The sequence below is a fragment of the Sorex araneus genome, chromosome 6 (genome assembly GCF_027595985.1).
Source record: "Sorex araneus isolate mSorAra2 chromosome 6, mSorAra2.pri, whole genome shotgun sequence".
NCBI classification, from domain to species: domain Eukaryota; kingdom Metazoa; phylum Chordata; class Mammalia; order Eulipotyphla; family Soricidae; genus Sorex; species Sorex araneus.
Window position 1 is genome coordinate 99219295 of NC_073307.1, and position 24866 is coordinate 99244160.

General features: G+C 65.4%; 1 protein-coding gene across 1 annotated transcript in view; it reads left to right on the forward strand.

Annotated features, from left to right (window-relative positions):
* Nucleotides 1-24866, forward strand: part of TBC1D22A (TBC1 domain family member 22A) — a 45903-nt gene that overhangs the window by 15537 nt on the left and 5500 nt on the right. The window contains exons 5-11 of the mRNA XM_055142102.1: nucleotides 3101-3171; nucleotides 5734-5862; nucleotides 6943-7005; nucleotides 8774-8888; nucleotides 13552-13661; nucleotides 14873-14948; nucleotides 20639-20766. Coding sequence (XP_054998077.1) covers nucleotides 3101-3171; nucleotides 5734-5862; nucleotides 6943-7005; nucleotides 8774-8888; nucleotides 13552-13661; nucleotides 14873-14948; nucleotides 20639-20766 — 692 coding nt within the window. The remainder of the gene's footprint in view (nucleotides 1-3100; nucleotides 3172-5733; nucleotides 5863-6942; nucleotides 7006-8773; nucleotides 8889-13551; nucleotides 13662-14872; nucleotides 14949-20638; nucleotides 20767-24866) is intronic.

Genomic DNA, 24866 nt, shown 5'->3' on the forward strand with positions numbered 1-24866 from the left:
CCGGGCTGATGCCGGTGGGGGGGGTCGTCTGTGTCCTCCCGACTCCTCCACTGGGCTGGCTCCTGTGGCAGAGCTGCCGCCCTGCCCCGCGCCCACTCCCGGTCAGCGCCCAGCTGCCGCCCTGCCCCGCGCCCGCGCCCAGTCAGCGCCCAGATGCTGCCCTGCCTTGTGCCCGCGCCCGGTCAGCGCCCAGCTGCCGCCCTGCCTTGCGCCCGCGCCCAGTCAGCGCCCAGCTGCCGCCCTGCCCCGCGCCCGCTCCTGCTCCCTCCCAGCCCTGCGGCCACTGTCCCTTCCCTGGCCGTCATCATCTGTCCCTGCAGGGTTTCTCGTGAGCCGCCTCTGCCCTGAGCCCACTCCAGGGCACCCCCGCGCCCTGCCCCCACTCATCCCGGGGCCCCAGACTCATGCGTGTGGCCGCGCTGGCGGGTGGGCCGGGAGCCATCCCTGTGGTGCCCTTCTTGCCCGCAGCGCCAGGGTGTGTGTCCTGCTGACCCTGGGCCGGGCTGGTGCTGTGTCTCAGGGTCCGTCTGCTTCCCACAGCGGCCGGGGCCCTCTCTCGCCCTCACTGGGCCCCGGGCCGTGGAGCTGCCCCCGTGGCCTGTCCACACTCGCCGTGTGGTGCCAGGCCAGGCCAGGGCTGTGTGCCGCGGGCCCTGGGCTCTGCCTGTGCTCGTGCCCGTGCCCGCCTGGAGTCGGCCGGCTCCTGGCTGACAGGGCGTCTCCAGCCTCTCCGGGCGTAGCCTGCTCCGGCGCCAGGCCTGGGCCCGAGTCACGGCCAGGGCTGGGGGTGGGCACCGCCGACCTTGGCGCCCGGCAGGCCCCCGGGAGTGCCCTGCGGGCTGCGGGCATCACGCGGGGCCTCAGGAGGGACGGCCCGTGTCTCCCTCAGTCGCTGCAGCCCCGAATTCCTGGTGTATGCATGCGTGTGCGCGTGTGTGTACACAGTCTGTAGGGGCTGCATGTGTGCAGTGTGTGGGGTCACCGTGTGTGTGTGTGTTGTATGCATGGTGGGAGTGTTGCGTATTTACATATATACGGCGTGCATATGTGGTATGTGGTGTGCACGTCATGTCTGGCATGCGTGTGTATATGTGGTGTTTCTGTGTACACATCTGGTCATGTGTACAGTGCATGTATGTGTGGTGCGTGTACTGTGACCATGTGTGCTATGAATGTATGTAGTGTGTGTGGTGTATGGCTATGGTGTGTGTAATGGGGGTATGCATGTGCCTATGTGGTACGTGTGTGGTCTGTGGGGTGTGTGACCCCATGTGTAGTACTGTGATGTGTATGCGTGTGCGTGTGTATGCGTGTGTGTGTGTGTGTGTTCGTGTGTGCGTGTGTGTGATGCTGCAGGGTTGCAGCCCCGAGCCTCCTGCTCTCACCCGGCGGCGTTGTCTCGTGGCCTCACGCGGGGCCCGGTGTGCCGGGTGTCGGAGGCTGCTCTCGGGCCTGCTCCCTGCCCGTCCCGCCGGCCGCCTGCTGACCGCGGGTGGACGTGTGGGAGCTTGCTTCCTGCTCCCGGCTCGGGAACGCGTCCCTCCGGCCTTCCTGGGCATGGGCCTGTGCTGCCCGTGTGCACACGTGGACACTTGTGTTTGCTGTGTGGCCTGTGCTGTGGGCGCTTGTCGAGTTTCCCCCCCCCCACCGCTCGGACCCGAACGGACGCTCGGGGACCCTTGGGGACCTTCAGGGACCTTCAGGGACCCTCGGAGACCCTTGGGCACCACAGACCTGCACGGATTCTCGGGGACCGGCAGAGACCCCCGGGGACCCTCGCAGCCAGAGCTGGGCTGTGGGACAGTAGCAGGAACATGGTGGGGTGTGGTCGTGGGTGTGGGGGAGGCCCAGGTCAGTGGCGCAGAGGTGACGCCCCTGCGTCTGTGCTGAGGGCGGTCCCCGCACGCCCACTCGGCCGCGCCCTGTAGCCGGGATGCACAGGGCCAGGTGACCCCACGCAGAGCTGGGCGCGAGGGATGCAGTTAGCACTGTGACGCGAGCAGACGTGACGGTGGCGTCTCACGCAGAAAGGCCCGTGTCCTTGACCCGTGATGCACGGACACGCGGGTGGGCAGGACACGCACACGCGGTGTCTGAGCCCCTCCCCGTGGCCCCCCTCCCCCCTGTGCATCTCCCCCCTCGGGGACATTAGCTGCAGCTGGGCTGTCCCGCGTTCCTGAGCCGTGTCCCTGTCCCCTCCGTCTGTGCGTGTGGGACGTGCCGGCACTACCTCGCACCCTTAGCCCGCCCGGGTGCCCGCACCCCTCCCCCGCTGTGCCCCACCAGCCCACCTGCTCAATCATTTGCTTCGTGCCCTGGCGCGTCCCTCCCCCCCCCCCCCCCGGCCAGCTGCCAGCCAGGCCCAGGCACATCGGTAGGTCCAACGGCGGCATTCACCGCCCGGCTCCTGGCTCAGTGCTCGGGGATCTCCGCGGGCGGACCAGGCGCGGGAGGGGACGGGGGTGGCGTGTGGGATGTCGGGAGTCCGGCCTGGGTCGACTGTGTGCAAGGCGGGGCTGGGGGGCTTGCAGGAACCTCCCCGGCCCTGTGGGGGGGGTGCCTGTGGCTGCCCATGCCTGCAGATGCTGCTTGCGGGCTGGTGCTCGGGGGTCGGCCGGCGAGGCCCGGTGCTCCCGGAGACGGCTGCGGCACGCGAGTCACTGCCGGCGCCGCGGCCAATTATTCCGCACTTACTTCACTCACACTTCAGTAATTGGGAGAAGATTGGGTGTCAGGACTCTGTGTTTTGTTGATTATGTTCCTGAAGTCTCCTCTTTAATCACCCGCTCTGTTCCCAGTATTAGCCACTGGCTGGGCGCGTGGGTGGCCGCCGAGAGGGGGCTGGGGGTGTGGGGGCGCTGGGGTCGCCCCTGGCCCCGACACGGCCCCTCCCCACCCGTCGGGCTGTGCCGGCGTCACGGTGGCAGCATCGCATCTCTCGCTGCCCGAGCTGGCCTCAGGGCCTTTGCCCGGCCCTCGCCGTCCCTGACCCCCGCAGCGCATCCCCGTGGGCCCAGGGGTCCGGAGGGCGTGGGGGGGGGGCGCGGCCCGGCCTGCGTGATGTGGGACTCAAACCCTTCCCGGCCCTCTCTGCCCACAGAGGAGCTGCGGAGGCTCAGCTGGTCCGGGATCCCGCGGCCCGTCCGGCCCGTCACGTGGAAGCTGCTTTCGGTGAGTCCCTGCGGTCGGGGGGCCAGCCAGGGGGCCCTGTGTGTGCCAGACGCTGCAGTGGCTCCAGCTGTGCTCGTGCGGGCGGGAGCCCCTGGCGCTTCCCCTAAATGGGGTCTGACTCGGAGCGTTTAAGAGACTTTCTTGCTAATGAGTCTTAATAAATTTGCAGCTTAGAGCCTCGTAATCCTAACTGCAGACGCGGCTCCGAGTGGCGAGTATTTATTGATTAAATATTCTCTCGCAATTAAGATCAGGCCCGCTGCACTCGCTCCCAGTCCTGTTTGCTGTTTTGGATTCTGAGTGTTTGCGCCCCGTTTGCGGAACCTCCCGGAGGTGGACGCGTCCACCGGGCGGCCCGCGGGAAACTGGGAGCGTGGCGCCGGGGGCCTCTCCGTCCTCCCGGAGTGTCCGTCCATCCGTCCGTCTGTCCATCCATCTGTGCGGGAGTCTGCACTGTCCGGGTCCCGGGGGAGCAGCCGGGTTCAGAGGCCAAGGGGAGCCGGCTGGCCACCGTGAGGGTCTCACAGGGGTGTCGGGGCGCCAAGGAGGGGGCCGAGCACTGGCCCCCAGCCCCGGAGTCCCTGGTCGAGGCTCCTCGGAGGGTCCCTGGGCCCGGGCAGGGCCGGGCACAGCTGCCCTGGGTGGGCTCCCACGGCCCGGGGCGTGCCTGTGTTCCCTGCTGTGCCCGGCAGGAGGTGGGCGGGAGCCACGGCCCGGGGTGGCCTGTGGGCATGCGTGGGCACACGCGTGTCCTTCCCGTGGGCGCCCCTCCCCGCCCGAGTCTGAGTCTCCAGCTCTGTGACCTGCTCGCACGAAGGTGTGCCGGGCACTTGCCCTGCTCCCAACGTGCTGCGGGAGCACACGTGTGTACCAGGCGGGGGCCCTTGGCACGCGTGTGTACCAGGCGGGAGGGGCCTGCTGGGCGGGTGCCGGGTGCCTTCCCAGGGGCCCTCCCGGGGCCGGGGTCTGTGGCCGAGGCCCCCGAGGGGAGGGAGCTCTGGGGGGGGCCTGGCAGGGCCGTCTGGGCCCTCTCCTCCCGGGGCTGCGTGTCGGGCGGCCGCTGGAGTGGACACTTGTCCCGTGTTGGTCCAGGGAAGGGGCCCGGCCTGTGGGCTGCTCCGGCTGGGGCCCTCCGCTGCTGCCCGAGGCCTGTGGCCCCTGGGGAGGCCCTCGAGGCCCTGCTGGAGCAGGCCGGGCCCCTGGGAGGGTTGCCGGGGCGGGCGCAGGCATTGTTTTACATCTATGATTAGTGTTTTTATAGCATGCTAATACAGCAATTAAGTCCCCTGTAGTTCTGTCATTTAGAATTCATCGCGTACCTGAGTCGCTTTCATTTGCATAATTCCGAGTCTTGCTCAATTATCCAGAGGCCCGGGCACGTGTTCTCGGGGTCCCTGTCCCCCCACCCCTGCCTTGCTGACCTCCCCCCCGCCTCTCAGCCCTGCCCAGCCCCTGTGCCTGGCTCAGCCGCCCGCAGGTGTGCGTGACCCGGGAGCCCCAGGGCCTTGTGTCGTGTGTCCTGGGAAGGCGCCGCAGAGCCTGTGTGATGTGGCTCGGGAGCTCCCACCCGAGCCAGGGGCCGTGTCCCTCCCGGACGGCCCAGTGCCCACCCGACCAGACCCTCCGTCTCGCTTCCCTAGGGCCACGGAGACTGGAGTGTTTCCCTGGGCGCGGGCCGCGTCTCAGGCTGCCGTGTGGACGGAGGGACCTACAGCCAGAGGCCCTGGGGGCTGAGCCCGCCCCGGCCCCAAGTGCAGCGGGCCACAGCCCTCGTGCTGGGAGAGGGGACTGTTTCCCACGAGGGACACAGGCCTCGCACGCGTGTGTATGTGTGTGTGAGAGTGTGTGTGTGAGAATGTGTGTGAGTGTATGTGTGAGTGTGTGCATTGTGTGTGTGAGTGTGCATGTGTGTGCATCTGAGTGTGCGTGTGTGCATTTGTGTATGTGTGCATGTGAGCGTGTGTATATGTGTGTATGTGAGTGTGTGCATCTGAGTGTGCGTGTGTGCATTTGTGTACGCGTGCATGTGAAAGTTTGTATATGTGTACACATGTGTGTGCATGTGTATGTGTATATATGAGTGTGTGCATGTGTGTACGTGTGTATGCATGTGTGTACATGCATGTGTACATGTGTGCGTGTATGTGTATGTGGTATGCATGTATGCATGTGTGTGCATGCATGTCTTTGAGTGAGTGTGTGCATGTCTGTGAGTGCAGTGTGTGTATATGTGTGCATGTATGTCTTCATGTGTGTGCACACACCTACATGTGTGTGCATGTATGAGTGTGTATGAGTATGCATGAGTATATGTGAGTGTTTGCATGTGTGTGTGCGTGTGTGTATGTGCCTGTGTGTGAGCACACACCTGCACGCAGACAGCTGCAGTGGCGTGTGTGCTGTCTCGTGTTCTAGCTCTGGCCTGTCGTTTGGGGCAGGAGCCCGGCCTGATGGCGGTGGGGCTGGTGGCGGGGGTGGTGCAGGCTGCCAGCAGCCCCCCCTGGCCTGTGCTTTGGCCCGCCCCCGCCCCGTCCTGTCGGTGACGGCTCGGTCTCTCCGCAGGGCTACCTTCCCGCCAACGCGGACCGGCGGGCAGCCACCCTGCAGCGGAAGCAGGAGGAGTACTTTGCGCTGGTGGAGCAGTACTACGGCTCCCGGCACGAGGAGGCCCACCAGGACACGTACCGGCAGGTGGGCGCCCTGGAGGCCTGGCCTCCCCCCTCCCCCCTCGAACCCTGGGCCGGGCCTCTGTCCAGGGGGCCGTGGGGGTGTGGCCGTCTCTGCCCTGAGGGGCCTGGCGTCCTCGCGCTGAGGGGCTGTGCCCGGCTGGCTTCAGCGGTGGGGGCCCCCGAGTGGGGCCCTCGGGCCTGCGTCCCTGACCGCCACCGCGTGGAGCTGCTCAAGGCCCCCAAGATGGTGCCCCGGGCGGGACTGTCGTGAGAGAAACTTCCGGAGTGGCCGTCCCACGGGGCCTCACTGCCCGCCACGGTGCCCGCCACGGTGCCGCCTCCTGAGGTGGGCTGGGCTCGGCGTCCCGCACGCTGCCCATGTGTGTCCGCAGCCCCCAGTGCCCACCTCGGGCCTCGGCCTGGTCTGTCCTTCCGTCTGCCCTCAGGGTCTCCAGGCACCTGGGATCTCCCACCGGCGTCACGTTTGCTTTCTGGATGTGCCTGGGCGGGGGGTGTGGGGGGGGTGCCTGGAGCTGGGGCAGCGCACGGGCACGTGAGGTCCTGTGGCACCAGCCTGCGTCACGATGGGGACGGGGCAGAGGTGACGCGGAGTCCCCCGACCAGCCCTGTGGCCAGCCTGGTCTCCCCGGTCTCTCTGCGGGCAGGGCGGCGCCTGGGGCCGTCCGAGCTCCCGCGGACGCTCGGGCAGACACAGTTCCCACGGCTGGGGCCGTCTAGACACAGTGCCCATGGCCGGGGCCGTCCGAGCTCCCGCAGGTGCTCGGGCAGACACAGTGCCCATGGCTGGGGCCGTCCGAGCTCCCACAGGTGCTCGGGCAGACACAGTGCCCACGGCTGGGGCCGTCTGAGCTTCCACGGACGCTCGGGCAGACACAGTGCCCCTCGGCTGGGGCCGTCTGAGCTCCCGCGGATGCTCGGGCAGACGAGTGCCCCGTGGCTGGCTTCCCAGTACCCCGGGACGGGCGTGGCCGAGAGCGTGTCACCGTGTCACCTGTACGGCCCCAGCCTCCTCTCGGGGCCCCCCTGTCCCTGTGGGCGGGCGCGGCTGTCCCCTCTGAGAGCCGTTCTCTGCCGCCCCCAGATCCGCATCGACATCCCCCGGATGGGCCCCGAAGCCTTGGTTCTTCAGCCCCGAGTGACGGAGGTGAGCGGGGGCCCATGGGGGGGGGCTGTGTGCGGGCGGCTGGGCGTGAGGCCTCTCGGGCCTCTCCCTCCCCCTCCCCCATTTCCGGGCACTCAGGCCTCGGGGTCCCAGCACCCGCCTGGCCTAGCTGTCACCCTGCCTGCGAGGCCTCAGCCACTCCCATGGGACCGTCAGAGGCGGCCTTGCCAGGCTCAGGCGCACGAGCACTGCCTGGGGAGTCCGGGAGGCATTGTGCTGGCAGGTGTGCCGCCCCACGCCTCACTGGGCACCCCAGGGACTCGGGCCCGGCTGGGGGGCCCAGGGCCAGCAGTGTCAAGGGTAGGCCCCGCCCCCTCCCGGGACTCGGGTGCCAGAGGGGCCTGCCCAGGGCCCGCGCCCCAGCCCGCGCCCGCTGACACTCGGTTTTACTCAGGCCGTTGTTAATGCCCTTCTGGGGAGTTTTAAAATTTGCTCCATAAAAGGTCCCACGTATCTTTTATTAGATTTGTTCTTGGTTTTATATATTTTGTTGCTATTATAAATGGAGGTCGTTGGGAAGATTCCCTGCGCGTCCTGATTGTTCCCATAAAGTCCTCCCAAACTCGGACGTCCCTCGTGTGTGCGTCAGTGAGTCCTGACATAGTCCAGACTACCCGCGGGCGGGGGTTGCGGCCCAGGGTGGGGCGAGAGTGTCCCGGGCGCCTCGTCTGCGAGGCTCTGTGGCTGCTTTTGCACGATGATGGCGACTTCCTTCTCGCCTTCTGTGTGTGTGTGTGTGTGTGTGTGTGTGTGTGTGTGTGTGTGTGTGTGTGTGTGTGTGTGTGTTTGTGGGGGGGAGGTTCGGCCCTTCCTGTTTCTTCTGGCCCTGGATAGCCCCAAGGCCCTGCCCTCGGGGCCTCTCGTCCATCCTGCCCCCTGATGGGTCTGTCTGTCTGTCTGTCTGTCCTGGCAGCCTCGGGCCAGGTGGGCCTCTCAGGAGCTGGGAACTCTTTCTCGGGGGCTGACGGGATTGGGCATAGCTGCGTGTGTATGTGTGTATGTGTACCTCTGTATATGTGTGTCCGTATATGTGTATATGTGTGCCTCTATGTATGTATGTGTACGTGTACCTCTGTACATGTGTGTCTGTATGCCTCTGTATATGTGTGTATACGTATGTATGTATATCTCTGTATATGTGTGTATACGTATGTATGTATATCTCTGTATGTGTGTATGTGTGTACATGTACCTCCATATGTGTGACTGTATGTGTGTATGTGTACCTCCATGTATATGAGTCAGTGTGTGTACATGCAGCTCTGTATATGCGAGTCAGTATGTACGTGTACGTGTACTTATATATGTGTATCAATATGTATGTATGTATATCTCTGTATGTCTATATGTATGTGTGCTTCTGTACATGTGTCAGTGTGTATGTATATATATGTGTGCTTATATGTATGTACGTGTACCTCTGTGTTATTACGTGTTAGTATGTGTGTATGCCTATATCTGTATATGTGTGTTTGTAGATGTGTGTATGTTTACCTCTGTGTGCACGTGAGTACCTGTATGTGTATTGTATGGATCTGTGTACTCTGTGTATGTGAGCGTAATCTGTATGTATGTGTGTATATGTGAGCCTGTATGGGTGATTTTTACGTGTTTTTGATGTACCTGTGTGTCTCTGCATAGGTGTGTGTGCCTGTGTATTATTTCTGCGTGCACAGCCCTGGGTAAGGAACGCACATCTTTTCAGTGTGTCTTCACTTTTGGCTTCTTCCTCTTGCTGCGTTTCTTTCAGATTTTCGAGCGGATACTGTTTATCTGGGCGATCCGACACCCTGCCAGTGGCTACGTGCAGGGCATCAACGACCTCGTCACGCCTTTCTTTGTCGTCTTCATCTGTGAACACGTAGGTAAGAGCGTGTCCTGGCGGCAGCTGACCACACGAGAGGGTGGAGCTCTAGCCGCTGGCGTCAGGCTCGGGCCGTGGGGGCCTGCAGGGCCGTGCCTGGGCGGGCTGGACACGGCAGTTGAGGGCCTGAAATATTAGTTGAATGTTTTGCTTACGAGTTAAAAACTGAGTCCTCTCCTAATTGCATTTCTGCGGCGTTTCTACTTTTGATATACTAGTAGCATTCCGTTTTACGGGAATATTAATTACAGGCAGGGCCGTTACCGGCGGAGGTGGCGGCTGCGTTAGGCGTTTCTCCCTCCGAGCACGGCCTGCGGCTCCTGGATTTATGTCCCAGCAGCCAGACTGTCTTCCCGCCCTACCTGCTTCCAGCCTGTTCCCAGCATTATGAAGAGCCGTGACCTTGTGAACGAGGGGCGGACCTCACTGGGCTCCTCGGGAGTGCCGGGCCGGGGTCCCGGCGAGGTCCCCCCTGGGCCCTGTTTCCCCCGTGGCCACGCTGCCGAGGCGGGCGGGCGGCTGGGCCGGCTCCGAGTGGCTGCCCCCCCCTCGTTGGGCAGATAATGAAAGTGCCGTAATGATCCCGGAACCCCGGGCCTCTGTCAGGGCCTTCAGCGCTGCTAATTGAAAGAAGTTCAACTGCGATGTGATTAGAGAATTGATATTCCATGTTAAATCGACCATATAATTAATGTGGTAAATAAGTTTGTCTTAACTGCTTTACCACCAACTTAGGTTGTAAGACCCAAGTGATCCTTAATGCCTCTGCCTCGCTGTCAGCAGACAGGCCAGGGGACGCGCCCGCGACGCTAATTGTCTGGAAAAACTGCGGGAAAGACCTTCTGTGTTCCACACCGCGGGCTTCCGTAGGCGCCGGCTCCACACGGCCCCGCCCCCACGCGTGCGCACACATGCACACACATGCACACACATGCACACACATGCACACACATGCACACACGCACGCATATGTGTGCACACACATACACACATGCGTATGCACATACATACACACACGCACACATGTGCACGTGCACACACATGCACATACAGAGGCTTCTGTAGGCGCTGTCTCTATACAGCCCTGCTCCCTGGCGTCCCCCCCCATACACACATACACACATGCACACACACGCATACACACATGCACACACATGGGCTTCCATAGGCATCATCTCTGCCCCACCCTGCCCCTGCGTGCACACACACGTGTTTACATGTGTGCACACACATGCAGGCACATGTGTACGTGCATACACATGCACGTGCACTCAGGCACAGGCCTGCTGTCCCCCCACGGACCCGCCCCGCACATGAGCATACATACGGGCACACATCCTGGGCAGCCCTGCCAGCATCTTGCTGCCCAGTGGACGTTAGTGACTCAGTTTCCTCAGGGGCTGTGGGCAGCGGCTCTCAGGCTGGTCTCTGCCCCGGCCCTGGTGCCCGCTCCCTGCCCCTCCGGCCTCGGTCTTGCCGCCCTCCATGCCCAGTGGCGGGTCTGCAGAGGCGCGGGGCCAGGGGCCAGGGGCCAGGACCGCGGTCCCGGGTGCTGAAATGAGGCGGGGCCCGAGCCGGGTCCCACAGCCTTGGCCAGCCCGGGTGCCCACACAGTGCAGAAGCCGCCTCCCTGCGGGGCGCCCGGCACGGGGCGGGGGCTGGGAGGCCCCCACGCACCTCACGCACGGTCAGAGCTCCTGGCACGTGGGCGCTGCTCCCTTTTCGGGGCGACCTGCTCGCGAGAGGCGGGTCTCAGCAGAGTCCTTCAGCCCTGCGGGCACTGGCCGGGCGCTCGCCCTCCGCCCGGGAGAGTGACACGGCTCCGTCTTTGTCTGCGCTCGCATTCGGTACTAACCGGGCCCGCCGGTGGGAGGCAGCTGCGCTGGGGCTGCCAGTCACAGTGTTCTGTTTGTCTCTACGTGCACGTGTGCGTGTTTATGTCTGTGCACGCGCACATGTGTTGGCGTGTGTGCATGTGTACATGTGTGCATGCACACTCACATCTGTGTGCATGTTTGTGCGTGTGCATGTGTTGTGTGCATGCGTGTGTGTGCATGCATGTACCGGCTTTAGTGCTCCCTCAGGAGGTGTTTCCAGTGTGGTCAAGGCTCGGTGATTTGGGGTGACCTGAGAGACAGTCTCAGAGAGACCCCGGGCCTGTGGGGTGCGGGGAGGTGGGCGCCATCCAGAGCCGAGAGCAGCCAGGGCCCCCCGCGTGACTCCCGGGCCTGCACCCCCCCGCCCCCGTGCCAGTGGCCGTCCTGCCTCGAGGCTCTTGGTGTCTTGACGTTTGTCCCCTGGGTGGCAGCTCGCCCCAGGTCCATCCCCGTGGTCATGGGCAGGGGGCTCGAGGGGGTCCCGCAGTACTCGTCTTTCTCAGCTCCTGGCTGGGGCGAGGGGAGGTGGGCCGTCCCCGCCGGGCCCGAGTGCCGGGGGGCCGTCTCCAGGGCTCAGAGTGTTCTGGGGCTTGTGGGGGCAGGGCAGGGCTGGCCGCTGAGTGACAGCGCCCCCCGCAGGGCGGGCCGGCCGCGCTCTCGCTACGCCCGGCAGGGAAGGGGTTACCCTTGTAGTATTTTATTGAACCACAAAATGTTATTTATAACCCATGTCAGGAGCAATTAAACTGATTGATGATTAAGAAAGTTTAATAGTTGAATAATAAGATGCTGTTCTTGACAGCTATTTTTTCTCGTTTTGGAAGCATATTTTATGAGTCTAATAACAGCGTGAAGGGTGGCTGGGGGGGCTGCGTGTAATTGCACGGGGGGGGGGATGCGCTCGTGTTACCTGGTGGGCGACGGGGGAAAATTAAAACACCAATTACGGCTTTTGATTTATCGTGGAAGTGGCCCGTTGACCGGGACCCGCCGAGAGAGCGGGGTCACGGGGTCGCCGCGGTAGTTTGGTCAGAAGCTGCGGCCGCCGGTGGGCACGGAGGGCCGAGGCGCAGTCGCCCCCGGCGCTGCCCGAAGGCTGGGAGCCGCGGCCGTGCGGGGTTGCCTGAGCCCGTGTCAGGGCCGTGTCTCCCCGCCCCGCGCTGCTGCGAGGGTCTCTGGGGACCCACGGCCGCTGTTGGCGAGGTGGAGGCTTCTCTGCGGGAACTGGTGAGGCTGGTGTGAAGCGGGGAGGTGTCGGCTGGTCACTCGGGGCTCCCTCGGTAACGGGGGTGCAGGTGGGGCAGCCACACCGCCCTGGTCTGTCTGTCAGAGAGAGGGGGGAGGGGGAGGGGGAGAGAGAGACGGAGGGGAGAGAGTGGGAGGGAGGGAGAGGGAGGGAGGGAGGGAGAGGGAGGGAGGGAGGGAGAGGGAGGGAAAGGGAGGGAGGGAGAGAGGTGTTGAGGTGTTGGGGGGAGCCTGCCGAGTAGCTGGGCCCGTCCCCCTCCTCGGCTCCTTCTTGTTAACGGGTTGTGCTGAGCAGATGAGCCCAGGTGCTGACGGTCAGTCTGTGTGTTTGGGTCATGGTGGCCAAGGAGGCCCCCGACCCCTCTGCAGGACCCGGGGTCTCAAGGCCCCGCACACAGGGCAGCCTCTGACGCCGCGACCTGCGCCTGGCTCTCGAGCCCTTGGCCCTGGGTGCGGGCGGGAGGGGGCAGGGCACAGGCGTGTTCCCCTCCCTGCCACCCTCCGCTCCCCCTGCTGGCTCTGTGTCCACACACGTGTGCCCCCCTGCCCCCCGCCAGGCCACGCGTGTCTGTGTGCAGGGGACCCCCGCGCCCCCTTCCCGGGGCCCACCACAGCTGCTCTGAGGCGACTCTGGGGTTCGTGCCTGAGTGTGGCGGGGCCCAGTGTGTGCCCGTGTGAGCTCGGAGGAGAGTGGGCGCGAGCGTGGGTCCGGATGTGAGTGTGAGTGTGTCTGGATGTGCGTGTGAGAGTGCGTGTCTGACTGTGAGAGTGTGAGGCTGCACACGTGCCTGGGCGTGTGCGGGAGTATCAGAGTGTATGTGAATGTGTGTGTGTGATTGTGAGTGTGTGTGAGTGTGAGTGTGTATATGAGTGTCAGTGTGTGTGAGCATGAGTCTGGGTGTGAGTGTGTGAGCATGAGTGAGTGTGTATGTGTGTGTGAGCGTGAGTCTGTGTGTGTGAGTGTGAGTGTGTGAGCGTGAGTGTGAGTGTGAGTGTGTGTGTGCATGAGTCTGGGTGTGTGTGAGTGTGTGTGTGTGAGCGTGAGTCTGGGTGTGTGTGAGTGTGAATGTGTGTGTGAACCTGGGGTGTGAGTGTGAGTGTGAATGTGTGTGTGTGTGTGAGTCGGGGTGTGTGTGTATGTGTGTGTGTGTGTGTGTGTGTGTGAGTTGAGTGTGAGACGCTCTTGCTGGGGGTTGTGGGTCCCCTGAGCAGCCGCCTCAGACCGTCCCCTCAGCCTTGCGGCTCCCCCCAGATTGGGATTGTCGGGCAGATGATGACCCCGAGGGACCCGCTCGTGCCCCCTCCTCCCCCAGGCCTCCCCAGACGCGGCTCCTGGCTCGGGCCCGAGGGTCTGAGCTGAGCCCATTCACGTGTCTGATAAGGTGTCTGGACCCGCCGCGTGTGTGTTGGCGCTTCCCAGAGTCCGCGTCAGGGCCCGTCCCCACAGAGGGGTGACGCATCCCCGGGGGCCCCGGCCGGGCGCTGTGGGGCGGGCGTGGGTGGGCTGTGCCCGTCTGACCGCCGTCTCCCTGCTGACCACAGAGGAGGAGGCCGTGGACACCGCCGACCTCTCCCGTGTGCCCGAGGAGGCTCTGCGCAACGTGGAGGCCGACACGTACTGGTGCATGAGCCGGCTGCTCGACGGGATCCAGGTGAGCCGCCACACGCGCGGACACACGTGCACGCTCCAGGCAGCATGCACGTGTGCTCCGGGCAGTAAACATGTGCGGCACCACTTGGCCCTGCGGGGTCTCGGGCTCAGCTGCTGCTGGGGCTGCCCGGCCCGCACAGCTGCTGCTCGAGACAGCCCGTGGGCTCTGGTGGGATGAGCAGGGCCAGCCCTGTCAGCGGGGGACTCAGGCTCTGCCTCCGGGGCTGTGGCCCTGGGGGGTGAGTGGAGAGGGGCCTCCCCCGGGAACCGCCCCGCGGCCATGGGTCCCCCCATGGGCCTGCGGGTTGCAGCTGCCCAGAGGCCCGTGCCTGGGCCTGTGCCACCCCGCGGGGCTCTGGCAGTGGCGGGCAGCGGCCTGGCGTGGGGGTGTGGACAGAGAGTGGACACTGCGCCCCCCTGAGCGCAGCGGGGTGAGGGCACGGGCTGGGAGAGACACGGACGCCGGCCACGCGTGTGTGGCTTGAAGGGGGAAGGGGTGTGGCCCCTGGGGCCAGGGCTGCCCCCGCCCTGCACGCCACTGTCCGCCCGGCACCTGTGTCCCGCTGCCCGCCAGGCCCAGGCCCAGGCCGGCCAGCCCCCTCCGAGGCCGCGGGAAGGTCCATCACTGCTGAGCCACCCGGCGGCAGACAGTTTAAAAATGAAAACGCAAAAACAGCCAATTTACGACAGCGCGAGGAACAGGAAATCCATACGCGGCCCGGATGGATGGCTCGCGCCTGTTAATCACCGCCTGCCTGCCCGCCCGCCTGGCCCGCCCGCCTGGCCCGGCCCGAGGTCGCAGTGGGCCTCAGCAGGGGGCGCTGCTGTCAGGACCCACCCAGGCCCGCTGCCCCGGGAGGCCGTCCACACCGCCCCGCCCCTCCCCAGCCCCCTCCGCGGGCACAGCCCGGGCACAGCCGCCGAGTCTGCGCTGAGAGGCCGCCCTCCGCCCTCCCGTGGCTGCCGGCTCTGTGTGGCCCGACCCTCCGGGCCTGTCTCGGGGCCCCTGAGACCACCCCCGGTCCCCGGCCCTTCCCTGGCTCTCGTTTCTCCGTGGTGCGCGTCTGAGGGAATCCATCCGTGCTGGTCCGAGACAGGACCGTGGCGGGGACCCGGGTGACCCGCTCCTCCTGCACGAGAGCCGGGGGGCTCCGGGCCGGGGGCTGAGCTGGGGGACGCTGCCCCCCCTCACGTGAGCCGTGGTCTCCGCAGGACAACTACACGTTTGCACAGCCGGGGATCCAGACGAAGGTGAAGATGCTGCAGGAGCTGGTCAGCCGCATCGACGGTGAGTCCCGGCCGGCTCGGACCCGGGCCCAGGCGCTGCGCGGGGGGGGGGGGAGCGGGGGGGGGGGGGCGCAGGCTCCGGCAGGTGTCAGAGTTTTGCTGCTGCAATGATGCCGCCCAGGCAACCCTGTGTCCCCGCGTCCTACAGCGGGGCCCTTCCCGGCAGCCTCCTTGCATGTGTGTGAGTGCAGTGGTGCGTGTCTGTGTGTGACCGTGTGTGACCGGGCACAGCTGTGCACGTGACCTGCAGCTGCGTGTGTGACTGGGTTTGGCTAAGGTTGTACACGTGTGTGACTGTGCAACTGTGCGTGTGACTGCGTGAGTGTGCAGGTGAGTGTGTACACGCCTGTGACTACGTGTGTGACCATGTGTGCACATGACTGTGCGTGTGAGCGTGTGCCTGATTGCACGACCGTGTGTGTCTCCATACATGTGTGGCTGCATGTTTGCCTGACTGTGGATGTGTGCATGACAGTGTACAGCATGTATGTATGTATGTGCATGACCCTGTGTGCACATGTGTAGACATGTGTGTGTAGACGTGTGTGCATGACTGTGTGCATGTGTTTGTGTGTGTGCATGACTGTGTGCATATCTGTGCATAACTGCGTGTGTGCGTGACTACGCGTGTGTGCATGACTGTGTGTGCGTGACTGTGTGTGTGTGTGTGTGCATGTGTGTGACTTGTATGCCCTGTTCCCTGGCAGCTTTGTGTGCTGAGGTGGTGTCGCCTGCTCCGCGTGTGCCCCACCCCTGCGGGCCGGTGCCCGTGGCTGGCATCTGCCTGTCCCTGGGGGCTCAGGCATGTCCCGATGCTCATGCCCAGGCCTCCTGGCTCTGCAGTGTCTGGCAGCCATGACCCCGGCCCGGGGGCCACACGCGTGTCTTCCCTGTGTCAGACCATCCCAGGCTGCCGCCTCCCTCCCTGCTGCTTCTCCCAGGGCCCGGGTAGGGGTGGGCACCGCTGACCACCCCCCCTGCCCCTGCCCGCCCCCCACTCAGCTATCCCGGCCTGGGCGGGGCCCCGCTGCAGCCCGCGACCCCCTGTGCCTGGACAGTCCGCCTTGCGTGGGGTGGGGCTTCTTCTGCCGTTCCACGCACGTGTGGTGGGGGCGGAACATTCCGGAAGCCCCTGGACTGGTCCTCCCGGTGCTCAGGGGCTGTGGCCGCTGCCACACGCTTTCCCTTCCCTGTTTTTTAATTTGGGTTAAATGTGATTTTAATGAAATTTCTCTGAGAGCCGCCTCGATGCCATTGTGAGGCTGGAATTGACTTATTCTTTCCGAGCGGAATCCAGTTACATCTGGCAAACTGGATTCAGCTTCATTACCGCCGGGTGGAATAGTTTATTACTGCGGTAGGTGAGCGGCGCGGAGCAGGGCATAAATCAGCCCGTGCCGGGCGTGAGGGTGCGGCCGGCCCGTGTCCCTCCAGCGCCCGAGGCCGGGATTTATGGGCACAGACAGTTAATTGAACCGTTAAGTGGACACTTGCCCCCCGACCTTGGGAGAAACGGTCCAGCGTGGCCCGTCAACTCAGGGTGGGCCGCGTCCCCAAAGCCACTGTCCAGCGGCACCAGGCCGCCGTGAGGTGGACGCCCCGCCCCTCGAGGTCCCAGGGCCAGGGTCAGGGAGGCGGACGGGCTGGGGGCCACCCAGGCCGAGCCGGGGCCACTGTCTCCTCGCACTCCAGCCCAGAGCCCTGCGGGGCCCGTCTTCTCTGCTCTCCTGGCTCTGTGTCCAGTCTGGGGCAGCTGTGTCCGCCCGCTGGGCACTCCTCGCCCAAGTGAGGGCCCGGGGCCCCGGGAGTGTCCGCAGGAGGTGACCCCGGCGTGGCAGGCGGGCCCGTCCCTGGCGCGTCTGCGTGAGAGCTGCCCAGTGCCGTGGACGTGGCCGCGTCCCGTGGCCGGCCCGGTGCCCACGGCGCCGTGAAGGCCCTACGCAGGGCGGGCAGAGCCCTGAGGTCGGGCGTCAGCAGCGCCCGGCAGGTCGGGAGGCGGGACAGAGGCCCCGAGCGGACTCGAGCTTGTCCCTGGCACCCACTGTGGTCCCCTGAGTGCAGAGCCAGGAGTGACCCCTGAGCATTGCGAGTGCCCTCCCCCGGCCCCTGCTAGCATGTAACCAGGGTGCGAGCAGATGACGCCTGAACCAAGCCCAAGTCCTCACTGAAGTCCAGGTGATCAGAACCCGGTCCTTGGCCAGGCCGAGCCCCCCCCCCCCGCACCCAGGAGTGACCAGGTGACCAGTCACCCCCAAACGGGGGGCCGAGTCTTGTTATCAGGGGCGCAGGTTGGAAGGTTCCGGGCTGGTGGCCACAAGCTCTCCCCGGGGGGGCTGTGGATGGTCAGCTCCGGCCCCGCCAGAGGCTGCGCTCTGTGGCCGCGCAGACGAGGCAGGTGCCTCAGCTCAGGGCCTGCAGGCCGGCAGTAGCCAGAGGAGCACTGTGGGCGGGCGGCAGGCGGGCAACGGAGAGGGGCTGGTCTCTGCACCCTGTCGGGGGCCCTGAGGTCGCCGGGAGGCCCAGGTCACCCCTGGCGGGGCAGAGCAGCCCAGGAGGGACCCGGGACCCCCGAGCACAGCAGAGGCGGTCAGATGAGCCAGGCTGGAGGAGGCCCCGCCCCGGCCCGTCAGGAATCACAGTGATGGCCATTGGCGTGACGGGCGCTGGCCCTGGGTGGGCAGAAGGGGTCAGGGACAGCATCTCCGGTACAGACCACTGGCTGCCGGACGTCAGGTGGGCGGCAGTAGGGAAGGGCACCCCTTTCTCTCTCTCTCTCTCTCTCTCTCTCTCTCTCTCTCTCTCTCACACACACACACAGAGACACGTACACAGACACACACAGACACACACAGACACAGACACACACAGACACGGCACAGGCACTCATAGACACAGACACACACACAGACACAGACACACACAGACACACACACACAGACGCACAGGCACTCAGACACACAGACATACACAGACACATAGACACACACAGACACACACACAGAGACACACACACACACACTGACACAGGCACTCATAGACACACAGCCACACACAGACACACAGACACACATAGACACACAGACACACATAGATACACATAAACAGATACACAAACACAGATACAGATGCACAAACAGAACACACATACAGACACACCGGGACACACAGACACACAAAAGCACATGGACACACAGACACGCATGCCCGGATGACTCGAGGTCTCTTAGGACGACATGCAAACCATCAAACGGTGAAAGAAAATCCTGAGAAATCAGACTTCAGCAAAATGAAGGTCTTTTGTTCTCTGGTGTTACGGTTAATTTAATGAAATAACAAGCCACAGACGGGGAGAGAGACTCGCCAATTCCATCTTACAAATGACTGTCGGGAGAACTCGCCGGGCTGGCTTGGACGGCCCAGTAATTAAAAGAACTCAGGGTTCGAGCAGATGCTTCACTGCAGACCTGGGTGGGTGGCCGCTGAGACTGACGAAACGCTCGACGTTATCGGGCCTATGGGAGAAGCCGGAACAGACCTGCTGTGCCCCCGTGCCCCACCCACCCTCCCGCCGTGCCCCCGTGCCTCTGCCCACCCTCCCGCCGTGCCCCCGTGCCTCTGCCCACCCTCCCGCCGTGCCCCCGTGCCTCTGCCCACCCTCCCGCCATGCCCCCGTGCCTCTGCCCACCCTCCCGAGCTGCCCCCGAGAGGGCCGGCCGTGGAGGTGGGTTTTGCGGGGGCCGGACCTGTACCACCCACCTTTGTGTTCCTGCCACCCTGCCACTCTCACGCGGTTTGTCCCAAGGCCGGAGGGTGTGGGGTGCGGGCGGGGGCCCAGGGTCACGAGCCTAGTGTCCCCCTAGGGCGCACCCCAGTTCACCCCGCCCCCAGCTGGGAGCCCTTCCCAGTGGTGCAACACGGGCCCGTCCCGCCAGGCCACTCCCGGTCCCCCTGGTCACCCTCCTCTGTCCCCTCCAGCCTCGCCCCCCGGCCTGTCTCCCGAGTCTGTGCCAGCACTCGGGCCCCGCCCTCCCCGCCGCCCTCGGTGGCTGGTGCAGCCCCGTCTTCACGCCTGTCGGCCGGTGCGGGGTGGCGGGAAGGTTTTCCTTGTCAGGTATGTAAGTGTGAGCAATTACGTTCACTCTTTGGGCAAATAAATCTTAAGTAGTGTCTGGCCCTGCATAAACAGGATGTGTTTTTTATGCCAAGTCCATGGGAGACGAGCTTCGCTCCTTTTTAGCATAAATCCTGAGACACAATGTGTTTGCATAATTTATTTTTATTTTTAATCAAGAAGACAAGATGTTTCAGCAGGATTCGCAGCCTGCCAGCCAGCCTTGCCACCACCGCGCCGGGGTGCCCGGCTGGCAGGGTCGTGGCTACCCCTGCCCCGTGCCCCGGCCCGACACGCCGCGTCCTGCCGAAACCCTCTCAGCCTGAAAGATGACAATAATTACATCCCCCGCTCATTCATTCTCCGTGCACTCTTACTTCCAGTGAAATGGAAATTTCAAAATCAGAAATATTGCTAACCAAATTACCTTTATCAGTGAAAGAGCATCTGCTCACAATTACTTATAAAATAGGAAAAATGAATCTTTTCAGCATATACATTTGCCGCTCTGATGTATATAAATTGGAAGTAATGCCGGGAGTTTAGCAATCCATTTCTCAACGTGTTCCAGGGAGCCGAGGCCGCCCGGCGGGTGGACGCAGCCTGAGGGGGCGGGGTGGGGGGCGACGGGATGGGGGTGTCACTGCCCCCCTGCAGCTCTGCCCTCCAAGGAAGCCGACCCCCTTCACCCCGCCCACAGGCAGGCTTGGCCCCGCCCCTGCAGAGCTCCACCCATAGGCAGGCTTGGCCCCGCCCCTTCACCCGCCCCACCCACAGGCAGGCTTGGCCCCGCCCCATCCCCTTCATCCACCCACAGGCACACTTGGCCCTGCCTCCTGTACAAGCCCCGCCCACAGGCTGACTTGGCCCCACCTCCTGCACTCACCCCGCCCACAGGCAGGCTTGGTCTTACCCTGCATCCTGCCCCGCCCACAGGCACGCTCGGCCCCGCCTCCTGCACAAGCCCCGCCCACAGGCATGCTTGGCCCCGCCCCTGTACCCAATCTGAGGGTGGGTTGCCCTCGCGGGCACCGCAGCGGGGCTTCACCGTGGCCGCCCGTCCTTGCCCACCCCTGGGGGTTGGGGCCCCTTCTGACAGGGCCCCCGGCAGATCCCACCTGTTCCAGGTCCAGGCCCCAGAGCCCGGCTGCCCGGCCTGCCCGCGTGTGGGCCCCTGCCCGTGGGGTCTCGGCGCCCCCCCGCCCGGGCCGAGACGCCCGTTCTTGGGTTAGTCTGGGTCCTTCCGTCACGGAATGTTCCAGAAACGCCTGTTTGATTAGGCAGGTGTGCGGGTCAGGGCGGGTCAGAGGGAGGCCGGGCCCTCGCCGGCTCCCCGAGTGGGGGGACTTGGGCCCTCCTGCCTGTGGCCCCTGCGCTGAGACCCCCGGCCCCCGGGGAAGGACTGACTGGCTGCCCCCTTTCCTCGCCCGCCCCGAGGAGCGCCCCCGGGACACAGTGGCCTCCCGCTTCAGGCCGCGTCCCCTGCCCTGCCCTGCCCTGCCGCCCCACTGTGCGGCCGGGGCCAGGGCGGTGCCCTCCTGCCCCCTGCCCCCTGACCCTGACCCGGCCTGTCCCCGCAGAGCCCCTGCACCAGCACCTGGACCAGCACGAGGTGCGGTACCTGCAGTTCACCTTCCGCTGGATGAACAACCTCCTGATGCGGGAGCTGCCCCTGGCCTGCACCGTGCGCCTCTGGGACACCTACCAGGTAGGGGAGTGCGCGTGCGTGTGCGTGCGCGTGCGTGTGCGTGTTCGCGTGGAGGCCCCGGGGCCCTGCGCGGTCGGCCCAGAGCTGGTCGCACTGGCCGCCGGAGAGATGCGGGAAGTCCCGGGAGGGGCTGCGGGAGGCACCCGGCCGAGGGGACCCGGGCAGGGGGTCCTGGTGCGCCTTCCTGCACCTTCAGCCGAGGAGCTCGGGGCGCCCGGCGGGACCCCTCTGGCCCGGGGCCGGCTCCTGCGCCGGGCGCCCCTTAGCGCCCCTTCCCCGAGCGCCGGGGGGCCGTGCGGAGAGCAGGGGGGCGTCCCGAGCGTCTCCGCGTGGGGGGCGGCGGCCGTGTGGGGTGCGGGAGGGCGTGGGCGCGCGGGACACGGGCCTGTGGGGACGAGGCTGCAGCCGCTTTATTGGACCCATTAATTAATTCCCCATCAGACAGATTCCCCGGGAATGAACTGGAAAAATAATTAAAATGATACATGAGGTAAAGAGTTTAGAAATTCAAAAGGTGAAGGCAAGAATTAGTTTAATACATAATTAGACATATTATTTGTGACTGCACGGTTTCTTAAACGTGGCTCACCGAGGCAGTCAGGCCCTATTTTTAGTCCTGGGGAGCTAATAAATACTATTTGGGGCTGCTTTTCAGCGCGTCGAGGCTCATAAACTTCCTCAATGATGCTAAGTGGCTAATTGTATCGTACATTGTTAAAATTATTCCTGTTGCAAAACCCAATAATGCAACAAAAGTTGCAGAAGCAAGTTTTTCGGGGAGTTCGTTTGACCAGACCCGGAGAGAGACCCCGGGTATCAGGCCGTCCCGTGTTGGTGCTGCGTGTTCCCCGGGAGCGTGTGACAAGGGTCTCGGCGGGCGTCTGACCCTGGGCCTCGGGCCCTGCGTGCCGGCCGTGAACAGGGCTGTGGGGTGGGTTTCGGGCGCAGATGCGGCCGGCACGGCCCCTCTCCCCGCCTTCCCGGGATGCCCCGGGGCTGAGGTCAGGCCTGTGGACCGGGCACGGGCGGGCGGCTGTCCTGGGCTCTCCGGTGTGAGCCTCGTGCTGGCCACAGGGAGACCCGCCCTGGGGCCGGGCCCAGAGCCCAGCACCACAGCCGGACAGAAGTGTGACGGCCCTGACAGAAAGTGGCCACGGCCGCTCCAGCACGGGCCGAGTGGGCTTCCGGCTCGGGGTCACACGGCCCCCAGGTCAGGTCACATGATTCCGGGTCGGGCCACACGGCTCCTGGGTTGGGTCACACGGTTCCGGGTCGGGCCACACGGCTCCAGGCTGCCGTGGCCGGGCTCTGGCAGGTCCCTCACGAGCGTCCCTGGGGGGCCGAGGTGCTGGCGTGTCTGCAGGTGGAGGTCGCTCAGTGGCCCCCAGAGGCGCCCGCCCCCTGGGTGCTGGCCAGTGGCCCGGGAGTCGGCAGGTCCCCGGCTGCCCGCGGCTGGAGGGAGGCGGGCAGTGTGGGAGCGTGGGGGGGCTCGGGGGCTGGAGCCTGCGGGGTTTTCCTATCCCTCTCAATTCTCCCTTAAAATTTAATGCTGCTATAAAAATGACGGATGGCGCGTTATCCCTGGGAGACGCTGGCGAGCGCCTCTCCCGGTGGGCGGGGGCGTGTGAGCAGAGCATCCCCGGCTGGACCTGCCCGGCCGAGAGGGCCACTCCACGCCCAGCCTGCAGCCCGTGTCCCTCTCCGCGGCAGGGGACACCGAGACAGCTCAGCCCCCAGTGCTCCTGGGCCCTGTGTCCGTCCCCCAGCTCTGGGGACTGGGGGTCACAACCGGGGGCCCTGCCCTGCCCTCAGCGACGGGGGCTGCGACCGGGACGAGAGAATCCCACCGGACCCTCAGAGCCGGTGTTGGCATCACCCTCGAGGGGACAGTGACGCCCGGGTGGACGCGCTGTCACTGGCGTTGGGGAGGGCCCAGGCGTGGGCACACGCACACGCGCACACACACGCATGTGTCCACTCAGACATGCACGCACACATACACTCACATGTGTGTCCACCTGAGGGCGGCAGGGGGCAGTAGGGGCACTTGCCCTGAGCACACTTGCACACACAAGCACATACATGCACATATGTGAGCACACGTGTGCTGCCCTTGGCCTGAGCACACGTGCACACTCACATCCTGAGCCCTCACACACACGTGTGCACGCCTGCTCTTCCCCGTGTACACGGGTCCGTATCACAGATGGGAAGAGGAGCCAGTGGGTGGGTTCCGAGGGGATCTGGGGTTGATAGGTTGGGTGGGGGGGTCAGGGCAGGGTCGGGGGTCAGGGCAGGGTCCGGGGTCAGGGCAGGGTCCGGGGGTCAGGGCAGGGTCGGGGGTCAGGGACGGTGGGGGTGAGGCCCCGGGGCAGGGCTGGTGACTGCCCCCCGGCTCCGCTCTCGGGGACACTCGCTCTCGGGAGCCCTGGACGGGCCCTGCGGGGAGGCCCAGGGGGGTCAGACGCCGCGTGGAAGCGGCTGTTCGTGCCGCGCTCTCGGAGGCCGTGATTTGTACAGGTGCTCGCCGCAGTGCTCGCGTTCCACGGAGCAGCGCAGGGCAAAGCAAACAGGCAATTACGGTGATGGCGAGGGGAGAGACAGGCACCACCTCACGGAGATGCCACATGGACTCGACCTCGGCGGGCCCCGGTCACAGCCCCTCCGCGGGACCCTCCCCAGGCGGGAGCTGACCCCCGGCAGGAGGGGGGTGGCCGGGCAGAGCCGTGCGGGCCGGGGCCTGGCTCCAGACTCGCCTGGGGAAAGGCCAGGCTCTGCGGGGAGGGGCTGGAACCCCCGGTGGCGGCCACGGGCGCGGGGGGGGGGGGGGCGGAGGGGCCCCGAGACTCCTGCACCCAGGCGGGGTGTGATGGGGAGACGGGAGGGTCCTTGACCCACCCTGACCCTCCCTGTGCTGCAGCCCGAGGCTGTGTCACCCCAGGGTGCCCAGGAGCCTGCCCCCCGCCCTCGCTGAGGGGTCCAGGGCACCTCCCCGGACACACGGTTGGGGCTAGAGCTCCAGCCCGGCCCAGAAGACGGCGACGTGTGAAGGGCCGTGCGGGCAGGACCGAGCCCAGAGGGGCCCTGACCCGGGCGCGGGGGGATGCGGGAGCCTCCCGGGGCGGGCGGGATGCCGACGCTACTGGTCACTCACGCAGCTCGGCCCCCGTGCCGGCCCCTCTGCCTGGCGCCCGCCCGTCCACACCAAGGCTCTCCGGAGCTGGGCGCCGGCACCTCTGCCCGGCCGGCAGCCCATCGCTGGTCAGGGCTTCCCGTCCCGGGGCCCCTGCGGCCCCTGTCCACTGCTGCCTGGCTCAGGGCTCTGACCGTGGGCGCGTGGAGGTCGCCCCTCCCCCGCCCCCCGCAGCTCGCGCTCGGGATTCGATCGGCCGTGACCTTTGTCATCTGCGCGCGGATGCGGACAGACACCTGCCATGAGCGTCTGGCGGGGGCTAATCGTGATTGGCGTGGAGATAATGGGCGGGCGGGCGGCTTGGCAGCCGGGCCAGGCGGGCTGCGGGCCCATTTACTCGGGGCCTGCCCGCCAGATGTGATTTACAGTTCCATTACGGCCCTGCCCCCCGCGGGTGCCCAGTGAATCTTAAATGGGCCGGGCCGCGTCCCTGGAAGGGCGGGAGGCCCCGGGACCCGGGCCGGGCTTCTTCCCCGGGCGGCCAAAGCTGAGGCCAGAGCCGCGTCCACCTTTGAGTGGCCTCTGGGCCCGTGTCCGTGAACACGCCGCGCGGCTCCCGGAGGGTCCCCAAACCCCAGCAGACCTGGCGCTTTATATTTCAGCGCCAGAAATTACCCGGCGAGCTCCCGACGGCATCGGGGGTGGGGCTGGCCCCCCTCTGGCCCCCCCCCCCCCGGGGTCCCTGTGCCGTCTCCCGCTGGGACAAGCGGAGTCACAGGGACGCGTCTGCATCGCGCTCACGGCAGAGTCGGGTCGGAACCAGCCGCATCAGGAGAGCCCAGGACGCGGCCACCCGGGCCTGGTCTGCGGGTGGGGGGCCCCGGGCCGGACACGCGTGCTGTGTGCCCTCATGTCGCGGTTCCGGCTCACCCTAGTATGGGGCCCCCTCCGTGCCTGCCTCACTCTG